The 13,198-nt window shown below is 40.8% G+C and overlaps 1 protein-coding gene across 1 annotated transcript in view; it reads right to left on the bottom strand.

Moving 5' to 3' along the window:
* Positions 1-4,084: 4,084 nt before the first annotated feature.
* LOC308099555 (tyrosinase-like) overlaps positions 4,085-13,198 on the bottom strand; it is a gene marked incomplete at both ends in the record, with an annotated part of 13,469 nt that continues 4,355 nt past the window's right edge. Inside the window, one exon of the mRNA XM_080448293.1 lies at positions 4,085-4,145. Coding sequence (XP_080304419.1) covers positions 4,085-4,145 — 61 coding nt within the window. The remainder of the gene's footprint in view (positions 4,146-13,198) is intronic.

Here is a 13,198-nt window from a genome sequence, read left to right on the forward strand (position 1 = left end):
TTGTCCCTATGTCAATTACACTCCTCAATGATGTCCTTGCGGTGGGCAGACGGCGGGGCAGAAGGTTTTGAGGTGTGCTAAGGTGTTGGTCTTATTGCGCTATATACTGAATGAGGTGGCTATTATTATTATTAATTATTATTAGGGAGGGTGATGACTAGGAAAAACGGACTGTACATGTCACTGTGTGTTTATGTTTTTGTTTTTGTCTCTGTCCTGTACTGTATGGTATTGTGTATGCTGCTGGTCTGTGTGTCCAAGACAAATTTCTCCCTTGGGAGACAAAAATAAAGTAACCTTGAATCTTGAACCTTGATGAGAATGAGAAACTTTTCCCTGATGTGTTTCAGGCATGCGCTATGACGCGTGCCATGAAAAAAGCCAGTGACAGTGCCGAGGTTCGGGGGGAGACAGAATCGGAGGGTGGTGTCATGGATGGGGTGTTGTTGTCTTTGGCTGACACTCCAGTGTCTATTCCACTCAGTGTATTGGTGAGTGAGCAGACATCAGATCCCACGTTGAAGGATCTATTCCAGATGGCGCTCCCCAAAAGTGAGGTGAATAATCTTGCACAGGGTTATTTCATGGAGAATGAAGTGCTGCTGTGCAAATGGGTGCCGCATGGCGAGGGGTTCATTGGAGATCCTATTTATCAAATTGTTGTTCCCTCCAAATTTCGTGACTTAGTGTTGCGGGTCGCTCATGATGAGTCGGGACATATGGGAGTGGGGAAAACATATGACTGTGTTCTGAGATTTTTTTTCTGGCCTCGGGTTAAGAAAAGTGTTGCCGGCTACATTAAAACATGTCATACCTGTCAGTTAACGGGAAAGCCATAAAAGTGGCCCCTCTGTATCCTATTCCAGCTATTTCCCAGCCGTTTGAGCATTTGATTGTGGACTGTGTAGGCCCTCTGCCTTGCGCCAAGTCTGGTGCAAAGTATTTGTTGACCGTGATGTGCCAGAGCACCAGGCAGATATCCTGCTGCGTATCCATTACGCATGGTTACAGCGAAGTCAGTGGTGCGTGCGCTCACGCAGTTTATTTCAATCTTCGGGATTACGATCCAGAGTGATCAGGGTTCTAATTTTACCTCTCATTTGTTTGCCCAAGTGTTGAAACAACTGAAGGTTAAACACAACAAAGCGTCGGCATATCACGCGCAAAGCCAAGGGGCGCTTGAACGTTTCCATCAGACATTAAAATCATTGATGTGGGCAAACTGTGTTCAGATGGAGGCAGACTGGGAGGATGGGTTACCATGGTTATTACTCGCTGCTAGAGAAGTAACGCAGGAGAGTTTGGGTTTTAGTCCAAACGAACTTGTGTTTGGTCATACAGTGAGAGGACCATTAGCGGTTCTACAAGACGATTGGAAAGAGGTTGATCCGCCTAACAATCTAATTGATTATGTAAATGGCTTTAGGCACAGACTTTATTCGGCTACGGAGTTGGCAAAGGAAAGACTGCATTCTGCACAAAAGAAAATGAAACGTTTGTATGACCGTAGAGCTGACTGAGCAGCGTGTTTTTAGTCCAGGTGACCAAGTTTTAGCTTTATTGCCTATTGTGGGTTCACCGTTCCAGGCTAAATTTATGGGACCATATAATGCGGTTAAACAGCTGACAGAGCAAAATTCTCTTCTTGCCACTCCAGGTCGTCGTAAGCAATATCAGTTGTGGATTCACGGATCCGGATCCGGATCCGGATCTTCAAATAGTAAAATCAACAGGAAGTTAACATTTTTATTTAAAAACCAAACAGTACTGGGTTTTGTGATGTTCTATATTGTCTGAATCATCTTTGTTTGCGTTTGTTTACGTGCTAAAAGAGTGACTTTGAGAGCTGTTTCACTGTACAATGTAAGTCAATGAGGAGCATATTTTGAATTCTCAATTTCTAATCAATGGAGTAATTCTTTTTGATTTCTTGTTCACCTTTGGAGTTACTTCATGGCAAGGTACACTACACAACCCAAACCTCTACTAAAGTGGTCTTGCCCTTTAAGGGTAATGTAAAATACATCTGGTCTCCTGTTTGTCAGCTGGCTTTTGAAAGTGCTAAGAAGATCCTCTATAATGCTCCTGTTCTAGCTGCTCCACACATGGAAAGGCCTTTTAAACTGCAGGTTGATGCCAGTCATGTGGGTGCAGGTGGAGTTTTGCTACAGGAGGATGAATTGGGCATTGAAAAACCTGTGTGTTTTTTTTAAAAGAAATTAACAGGAATCAGTTGAACTATTCAGTGATAGAAAAGGAAGCTTTGGCTTTGATATGGTCTTTGCAGCACTTTGAGGTTTATGTGGGTTCTGGACCTGTGGTGGTGTACACAGACCATAACCCATTAACCTTTTTGCATTCACTGCACAGTCCAAATCGGAGGCTGATTAGGTGGTCCTTATTTCTTCAGTGCTACACATTAGATATTCGCCATGTAAAAGGAAAAGATAATGTGGTTGCGGACGCTTTGTCTAGAGCCCCATGTAACTAATTCTGTGTTCATTTTCTGTTTTGCATAATGCCTTAACTTTTCTCTTAAAGGCTCCAAGGTACCAGTTGCTGAGGGGGGTGTGGCAGAAGCAGAATATAGATGTGAACTGAGGGGGTTAGTTTTGAAGGGGGTACATTTTTGTAAATATTTGCACATTTGTAGGTGATTTATTTATAGCATAAAGTTTGGGCCAGGGTTCCCTATGGGACCCTGTTTTGAAGGGGGGGGGGTGTGACGGCCCCCTGGGCCTTTGCTATAGGAGTGTGTGTGTGTGTGTGTGTGTGTGTGTGTGTGTGTGTGTGTGTGTGTGTGTGTGTGTGTGTGTGTGTGTGTGTGTGTGTGTGTGTGTCAGTACATTTCCATTGCAGTGCTGACTTGGAGGGTGGAGTTGGAGATGATTGGTGGAAGGGGAGACACCTGGCCATTGTCTCCTCAGACACTATAAAATACCTGCTCTAATGATATTCTTTCTCTTCAGTCCTCCTGAGGCAGCTGGAGCGGTCACACTAAATAGCACCGTCTGCTTATGTTGCTTTAATTATGCTCAGTTGAATTAAGTTAATAATGTTCAGTTGAATCCAGTTGCTTTATCTTTTGATCATTTAAAATCATTTATTAATAAAAAGCACTTATTTTTGGCATACCTCTGTGACGTTTCCTTTTCCCCAAGACCCATAAGTCTGTCAATGACGCCCCATTCTCTGTAATCATCAGTCAAAACATTATAATATCAAAAAGTAAATGATATGTACATTGAAACTTTACAAACAATATAGGATGCTAGGTCAACAAATGAACCTGGCCTAAATAACATGCTACTGTATCTAAATTATATTTTAACCTTTGCATAAGACTGCATGGTCGTCAAGGCTAGTTAGTTAGTTAGTTAGTTAGTTACCTGTAGTCAGGTAGTTGACAGATTCTCTCTCTGAATCGTTTGGAGTAGCTGCTTCCACATGAAGGTCTACACTTGGACCATTGTGACCAATTATCTAACCATGTACCGGAGACTGCAGACACACAGATACAGTTATTAATAACATTACTTATATTAACCACATGAGCTCTATTCTGGGCATGTCATAATAGGTGAACAGATTCTGTGAAAATAGGAGAACATTTGGCGAAAATAGCTAATCCACAAGCTCGCAATGTGATGTTGATGTTGTGAGCCTGTGGCTCAGCTATTTTCTGCCAAGAGATTTTGTTGTAGAGGTAAAAAAAAAGGGATGGGGCCTAGCATTCTTAATCTTGAAAAAAGCAGATCTACAAGCCTGCAACGTGACACATTGCTATTTTTGGCAATGCTATTTATCTAGGTTCAGGGTTCAAGACCTGTTGCATAGCTGTACAGCCCGTACATTGTAGACAATGACATACTTGTACTTGGAGCTTACTCAACATTGTGGTGCGTGCGTGTGCGTGTGCGTGTGTGTGTGTGTGTGTGTGTGCGTGTGCGTGTGCGTCTTACTGTAACAATCTCCTATATTGAGACAGAATCGGACTTCAATCAGGTCCTGATCACGACAGCTGCGTCCATCCTCTGCTTTGTGAAGGCATCGACGCGTTCGCTGCTGATGTCCTAGTCTAGGTCTATTGCAGCCGAAGATGTTTGATGAGATCATTGTGGTCCAAGTCGTGCAGTTTGACCACTCTGCCCAGTCCGACAACACAGGATCAGAGAGAGCAGGATCATCTGGACAGACAGACAGACAGACAGACAGACAGACAGACCATAGTGTTTAGTGTTCATTATAATCCTGTGGGTTATACCAGTGACAGTTACCCTTCATGTGGACTATGTGGTCGACACGCGCTGACAATCTGCACCTTAATCCCATGTCCAACGCGTTGATTTGTATTATTCTTGCTGTTACTTTTCAGGATTGAAATTCAAAAATAGCAAAAATAACAGATCTACAAGCTCAAAACGCGCCGCGAGCTTGTAGATCTGCTATTTTTGTGTGACACTGACAGAATGGGGCATTCATTTTGGAAGAAAAATAAAAAGTTAAACTATGGAGATAAGAGGTTTCGATATCATGTAAACCTGTATGTCTGCTGCTGCTATGCTTATGCACCTTATGTCTTATCTTAGGTACTTACAGTACCGCACCGGATAGAGATACTGGCCCTCATTTATCAACGGAGCGTATAAACCGGCGTATATTTTTCCATATATTCGGCCGTACACCAACGTCGAAGTCACATTTATCAACGCATCCTACACAGCTGATCCGAGCATACATTTGGTCCTAGCCTTGATAAATGTCACGGCTGAAACCTAGCGTCATTTAAATAACACGCCCTTAAATATTCTCAAAACGCCCCGATTTTACGACATGAAGAAGAACCAGAATACGATCAAAGACATCAAAAGCCAATAAGAAAGAGTTTCCCCCGCCTGCCTCGCCACACACGCACACGCACACGCCCCTCTCTCTCTCTCTCTCTCTCTCACACACACACACACACACACACACACACACACACACACACACACACACACACACACACACACACACACACACACCCGCCCAGCTGTGTTTTTCATGTATTGTAATCCGTACCATAGCGGTACAATCTTTGTCACGTAGGCTTGTAGCCTACATGAATGACATATTATGATACCAATCACATCGCCATGAATGGAATACGTTTGTATATTCATTTATTTAACCCATACCAAGCAGTGCGCGTTCGAGTTACACTAAAGCAGTCATGTAGACTATATTCCCCATGAGACTCGGGCGGTCTGCAGACTGCAGTGATCCCGTGCTGCCACCCACGTTATAAGAGATTGGAGCGTCAGGTTTATATCCTTAACCCAGCCAGGTTGTAGCCTATATAACTCTCTATGACATAACTCCATACCATAGGACAAGCTACTGTAAGTTTGTACACCTCACTGTCCATGAAAAGATGGTCGGGACTCGGGAGTCCCGACCGCGGGACTCCCAACGCAAAAGCGCTCGTATATTTTGAAAATAGCAGATCTACAAGCTCACAACGCGTCGCGATGCGACCCGTTGTGAGCTTGCAGATCTGCTATTTTCAAATAGCCAATGCAGCCAGATCTACAAGCTTAACCGAATGACTGTTAAAGCAGTTTGTTTAAACTACTTTATAAAATGTTATATTTTCACAGGGATTATTTATTAGTGTAGATATACATTTAGGAGTGGATTATGTGTCCAGATGCCAGTCAGACAATGCTGCTCCGCAGGACTACAATGGAATAAACGGGCGCAGCCAAAGTCAACAACTGGTCTCTACCAGACGTGAGATCTCAGCCTACGGTAGGATGAAGCCAACGTCAGGATATATTGATAAATGCCGAAAGGTGCGGTGATCTCGCCGTACGCCCATTATTTGGGCTGCACCGCGTTGATAAATGAGGGCCACTATGTGTAAATAGATAAATTGTTGTTTTTATTGATCTCTCTCTCTCTTCCTCTTACCCCCTCTTCTTCTTCCCTTTCTCTTTCATGGAAATAACAAAAACGATGGAGCTGTTATAGCACCACCATGAGAACAATTGCGACTCTGAACCCATACACAGAGTGTGATAATATTAATGCATGCATTTTAAATATTGATTTGAAACATCTATTCTGTCCCTGGAAAAGAAAATGAATATAGAAGGAAATTCAAACTTGGCTTCTTAACCGCTCACTGCTTAGCCATCTTATTGACTACGATAAAATCAGTAATACTTTAATGAATGTGGAGAAAACACAAACAAACAACAATTTAGATCTTTAAACAAGAAAGAATGACATACTGTAGATGTCATGGTGGACAGAGAGTTGGCAGTGGCTGGATATTTGTAGGATGCGGGTTTGTGAGGGTGTGTGATTTCTGCTATGTAGGTGATTGATGTATTTGGCATTGGTAGTTATAACATAGTATATTATGCATATGTTATATATTATATATACATTTATTATATTGTCGCTGTATAGCAGGAACCAGCTAACTCCATTTTCAGCGCTATTGAACACCCTTTACGTCTGTGTAAAAAAAAGGGACTAATGAATGAACTAATAAAAAGTATGAAAACGCGCCTCTGACAAAAACTCCCTAATTCCTCAAACGGTTTGTCAAAACCACGCAACTCCCCCCCTCTCCTCTCCTGCTGCTGTTGCACAGCACAGCGCAGAGCGCACTGTGAGCGAAGTGAGCGAACACAGACAGAGGAGGAGCAGCACATAAACAAACTAAACGGCAGGGTTTTTCTCCCCGTAGTCTATTAAAACTATGCAGTGTACCTTTTTATCTTTATCAAACTTAGCACTGACGCTAATGTTATGAAAACAAGTAATTATATTTCTAAAATCTATGAAGTATTTAATGAGGAGAGCAATGTGACAAGAAATGAGTTCAGAGCATTTATCTCGCTAGTTCTACGCAAACTCCAACTCTTGTCATCTTTTTGGACTCCTAACTACAGTTGAGCTGGATTTGGGTAAAGTGGTGATAATATAATGACACATGCAAGTATCTGACAATATATAAAGTCACTATACCAACTTTGATGAGGCTGTACTGCTTTGTTTAAAAAAATATAAGTTTTTTTTTTTTTTTCATTTCCTGAAAAATGAGCGTTTTAGAGGTAGATGGTTGCTGGCTGCTGGACAGCAGAGATTTATTAAATTAATTAGTGTAAGAAAATGTTATATTATAATTTTATACTATAATATAATAATAATATGTACTATAATGTATATGATATATTATAATATAATAAATATTGTATTAGTGATGTAATCTATTATATTATTATATATTTTTAAATATAATAATATATTATTATAATGTTATATGTTGTATTATTGTATATATGATATAACATCAATTATATCATATTTATATACAGTAATACAAATATAAATAATGTTATGAGATATAAATATACAAATATTTATATATATTTATATACATTTATATATGTTTTTTAAATATATAAATATACAAATGAGGCATAAATGAGCCAGTCTTTTGAACGGCACTGTGAAAGGAACGGATCGCCAAGAGCCGGCTCCCTTAAAAGAGCCATACATCTCATCTCTATTGCGCTGGTGATGTACGTGGAATGTGAATACCGATTAAGTGTGACATCTATTGGTAAATAGACGTGTGAACTACTTCGAAACTTCCATATGCAGTGATTAGCACCACTTCAATAGCACAGGAAGGCATCACCTTGAAGCACCATTATTACCTGAAAAGCCATTTGAACAGCTATTATAGTTTACTATGTATAGGCGAAATATTTTGGCAGTGGTGGAAAAAGTACTCAAAGTCGTTACTTAAGTTAAGTACCAATATTGCAATATAGAAATACTCTGTTACAAGTTTAAATCCATACAACTTAGCAGTACACATTTTTGGAACAAAATGCCTCAAATCATGAATGAAATGTCCGTTTGCCGTGAAAGGCTTAAGAAGAAATGCCACCCTTTTCACATTGGCCTATTATAGCGCCACCAGGAGGCCACAATAACCTACCTGACCTGGTGGAGACCTGTGCTCCGAGGAGCACTTTTTCTAGTTATTAATAGTATTACTAGTGGTGGTGGTGGTAGTAGAAAATAGCAGATCTACAAGCTATCAACAAATAACTCATGCCAAATATCAACAACGTTTTAGAAACAGGGACAAAGGCCAACCACCAGTCTTTACAAGTACCTTCACAGAAAAACAAGGGCAATGTCGCTTATAATTAGAGGACATGGCAACACTGAGCGTGATGACAGCTCTATATCAAAGAAATCTGTCATTTACTCCAAAATGTATTCAAATATGCTGTATTGGACCCGAAATGTACTGTAATTGGGGGGGGGGGGGGGGGGGGTATTATATGTAGTGAATTCGGCTTATAATAAAGCCTGATGATCAATAAATGTTTAATGACTGACATTAACATCTGGTCAGAAGATAGACTCCACAACAGACAGTCACTGGTGGTGCTCACTTTGTACAGTGAAATAAGATCTCACCCTTTGTGACCCCAGGGAGCCCTTCACAGCTCTGTGTGTCTAAAACAGCACACACTCCCACGTGCACTAACATGCACATACACACACACACCAGCACATCCGATGGATCCCAGCATACCACCAGATGCGTCCTTTGTCGGTAAGCGACATCTCAGCTTGATGGATGTGACAAAGAGAGACTCAAGTCTGACTGTTAGTCACAAGATAACCCAAAAACATCATGTGACTCGAACCACGCAATAACATGAACCTTTGCAAAACTGTCGACCTCGCAATAAAGCGAATTCCTCCATTCCCTGGACAATGAATCAAGGAGTGAAACATCACTCCCCTCTCCCTCTCTGTCTTATCTACCAGGTGGTTTAAACCTGTTATAATTGTGTGGTTGTGTTTTTAGCAAATTGTGTTATAATCAAATAACTATATTTCTATTTGATTGAAGTTTTACTTATTCTACAGTGGTTTATTATGCTGAATGTTTTGACATAAGACTTGGTAAATAAATAATTGTAGAATAATCAAAATGTGGTTATTGAGTGCATTTATAGATATTGAAAGTGTGTGGGCATCTTTAATAATTGATCTAATATAACTAAGGAAAGCTCAGCTTGTTCTTTCTCTCCTACTTTCTCTAACTTTCTTTCTCTCTCATTCTCTGTATCCTTTAAAGGATCCCTTTTGAAACATTTAACACATGACGTAAAGTGTGCAGTGAGGTTAAAAACAGACCTACTGGGAATATGCAAATGAGGTCAGATATACACTCATTTCCCATCCAACTGCTAGTTCAGTTGTCGTTCGTCTACCCCCTTGTCTATACTATCCTCCTGTCACACGTTTGAGTGTTTTAAATGTTTTAAATGTTTTTAATTCATACAAGTATTGAAGTTTAACTTGAATCAAATGATTAGTAACTTTCTCTAACTAATCAACTTTTAACAGGCCAAATACTACCATAATGTTAAAGATCTAATAAGCTGGACTTTTAGTTTCATAAGCATTAATGCCTTATCACAGTAAACTGTGAGCCTCCCTGCAGCCATTTCAAGTCAAGGCTGTAGGAACCGTTCATCAAAAAGTGACAATCTTCTCTCCCGTAAAGATTAGCACACTCCTGGGAAAAAGTCATTCTGAACCAGGAAAACAGTGCATCAAGGATCAAAGTCGGGAGAGAGAGAGAGAGAGAAAGACAGAAATCTACCATTGGACATCCAGTCCCCACCACTGTCTCTCTTTCTCTCGCAAAGAAGACTGCGGCCCCTATTTCTGGCCGCTGGAAAAGGAGTCAACAGACTTTGCTGAGCCTAGCCCTGGAAGAGGTTCGAAGACCATCATCAAACTACTACGGCTGATCAGATTGCCCAAACAAAGAGGTCTGTTTCATTGATTTATGATGTCATGGCAACAGATGCAATTGCAATAACTTTTGTTTGATCAACTGATGCAAAGAACTTCTGGTTGAATCTGTTTTCTTCTATTTCTATCTATTTTCCTTCTTTTCACTCTCTCTTTCTTCACCACAAAGAGCTCAGAAAGTTATAAAGTGCCCAATATATTTACTCTCTTTTAAATGATTTAATCAACAATTACAACAGAATTTACATCTTGTAACACGGCTGTGTTTCAACTGTTGTTTTATTAATTGCCACTATGCTGTGGACTGTGTCATACTGTCTCCACTGTGCAATTGAGTAATAAACTTGTTTGATTAGAAAAAGACTTTCTAATGTCATATTTATACGTTGGTGAATGATATATTGACCCTGCTTCAAAAAGAATTCAAATCCTTCAGAGTATATGAGACTGATCTGTATAATTATTAATTAATGAGGTAAACTGGTGATAAATCATCATTAAATTCATTTAATGGATATTTATCATAATAACTAAATTTATCATAGTACGTAGTCATTCACACTACAATATGTATTTATCCCCTCATTTGTAATGGAAATGTATGCTGTTAGGGACTGTTCGTTATTTAGTTACCAGGGGGGTATTTCTTTTCATTTTCTCCCCCCCCCCGACCTCCAACTATTTTTATGTGACACCCCCCCCCCCCCCGAGTGACTGGCTGAGAATGCAATAAACCATATTTTTTTATATTGACACCAACAGGAGTAGAACATAAAATGAATGCTGATCTTTTCTGACGTTTATCATAGGCAAATTTAGCGCCCTATTTCACGTCGGGATCCATTTGGTTCCATATGTGTCCTCTTGAGGTTACAAAAACAGCATAAACGAAAGAACACAGTTTTATACAATAGCCTATGTACTGGGGGTCCCTGCATGCTTGATCTCTCTCTCAGCTAAGGGGTCCTTCACCTGAAAAACGTTGAAGACCCTGGACCTGGACTGTATTATTATACTATATACATTTACTCCTGTATGCTATTTGTTAATGTATTATGTTTTAAAAACATAGCAGACCTACAAGCTCACAATGCGTCGCATCCACGACGCGTTGTCAGCTTGTAGGTCTGCTATTTTAAGCGCGCGACACCGTCGTGCTGCGAAGAATAAAGTAAGCTCTATAGCCCCTCAGCTCTCAGCAGCAGAGATTTAGCTGCATCAACAGTGAAAAGTTGTGAAGCAGACTGTGTTTTAAACGCAAGCAGTACACCCAGAAACGTTATTGTGTGTGTGTGTGTGTGTGTGTGTGTGTGTGTGTGTGTGTGTGTGTGTGTGTGTGTGTGTGTGTGTGTGTGTGTGTGTGTGTGTGTGTGTGGTTGTGTGTGTGTGTGTGTGTGTGTGTGTATAATAAAGCGCAAAGGCTTTCTTTGATAACAAAATAATCTCGATCATTGCGCCGCGGACGCTGCAAGAACAAACAGCTGTGGATCATTATCACTCAGCCGGCTACAGTGACACAGCGGACACTCGAACAGGGTTTTTATAAATAAAAGCTGGTGGTTGGTGGTTACACGCTCGCCCCAAAACACAGTCGCCCCGGGGCAAATCCGGCGGTATTCACCTGGTATTTCTAAACGTAACCCCAGGAAATTATGCCTAAACTAAACCTAACCTTATTCATAAACATTACCTCACGGTGCCAAAACCTAACCTTATACCTAAACTTAACCTCAGTAAAACTATATTTCTAACCTTATCCTCATTCCTCAGTAAAACAAATACAAGAATACAAGATCCGCTTGTCTGCGAAAGAAATGGGGGTGACGTGTTTTGGGGCGTGTGTGTGTGTGTGTGTGTGTGTGTGTGTGTGTGTGTGTGTGTGTGTGTGTGTGTGTGTGTGTGTGTGTGTGTGTGAGAGAGAGAGTGAGTGTGGGGGGAGAGGGGGAGGGGTGGGGATTTAGACGCTGCAGCCTTGGGAGATAAGACTCGCTGTCTCTGCCTCAAATGGGGCTGTGACGTTGAGTTGTGGGCGTTCACTCCCATTCATTAATATAGGGGGGCGGGGCTAAAGGCGCATACTTGGGATTCTTTCAGAACGAAATCTAGGGACAGAGATGACTCTCTGTCCCTAGATCAGAGATGTGTCAATGTTCTATATTGTCTGAATCAACTTTGTTTGCGTTCGTTTATGTGCTAAAATAGTGACTTTGAGAGCTGTTTTACCGTACAATGTAAGTCAATGAGGAGCATATTTTGAATTATCAATTTCTAATCAATGGAGCAATATTTTTTTATTTCTTGCCCACCTTTGGAGTTACATCATGGCAAGGTAACTACACAACCCAAACCTCTACCAAAGTGGTCTTGCCCTTTAAAGATAACATGAAATGCTTATTTGAGAGGGTATGTTTTTGCAATGTATGACATACTTACATTCTGAAAATAGCCGATCTACAATCTCAAAACTTTTCAGATAGCAACGTGTTTCTGAGCTTGTAGATCGGCTGCTTTCACTTGTTCACTTTTATCTTCAACAGACAACCTCAGCCTGGACAAAGCTATAGCACTATAGGTAGTGTTGCAGCCTGTCAATCCAAAGGTTGAGGGTTCGATTCCTGTTAATGGCAATAGGTTGAGATGTCCAATCAAGCCATTCTGCTTCCATCACTCTCTCTCTTCAATCTATTATGTTTCCATGTCTCTCTCTCTTCAATCTATTCCGTTTCCATGTCTCTCTCTCTTCAATCTATTCCGTTTCCATGTCTCTCTCTCTTCAATCTATTCCGTTTCCATGTCTCTCTCTCTTCAATCTATTCCGTTTCCATGTCTCTCTCTCTTCAATCTATTCCGTTTCCATGTCTCTCTCTCTCTTCAATCTATTCCGTTCCCATGTCTCTCTCTCCCTCTTCAATCTATTCCGTTTCCATGTCTGTCTGTCTCTCTCTCTCTCTCTGTCTCTTTAATCTATTCCGTTTCCATGTGTGTCTCTCTCTCTCTCTCTTCAATCTAATCCGTTTCCATGTCTCTCTCTCTCTCTCTCTTCAATCTATTCCGTTTCCATGTCTCTCGCTCTCTCTCTTCAATCTATTCTCTCTCTCTCGCTCTCTCTCTTTCTCTTCAATCTATTCTCTCTCTCTCGCTCTCTCTCTCTTCAATCTATTCTCTCTCTCTCTCTCTCTCTCTCTCTCTCTCTCTATTCCGTCTCTCTCTCTCTCGCTCTCTCTTTATTCCGTCTCTCTCTCTCTCTCTCTCTCTCTCTCTCTCTCTCTCTCTCTCTCTCTCTCTCTCTCTCTCTCTCTCTTCAATCTATTCCGTTCCCATGTCTCTCTCTCCCTCTTCAATCTATTCC

Source organism: Gymnoscopelus braueri (genome assembly GCF_963280865.1).
Source record: "Gymnoscopelus braueri genome assembly, chromosome: 13".
Taxonomy (NCBI): Eukaryota; Metazoa; Chordata; class Actinopteri; order Myctophiformes; family Myctophidae; genus Gymnoscopelus; species Gymnoscopelus braueri.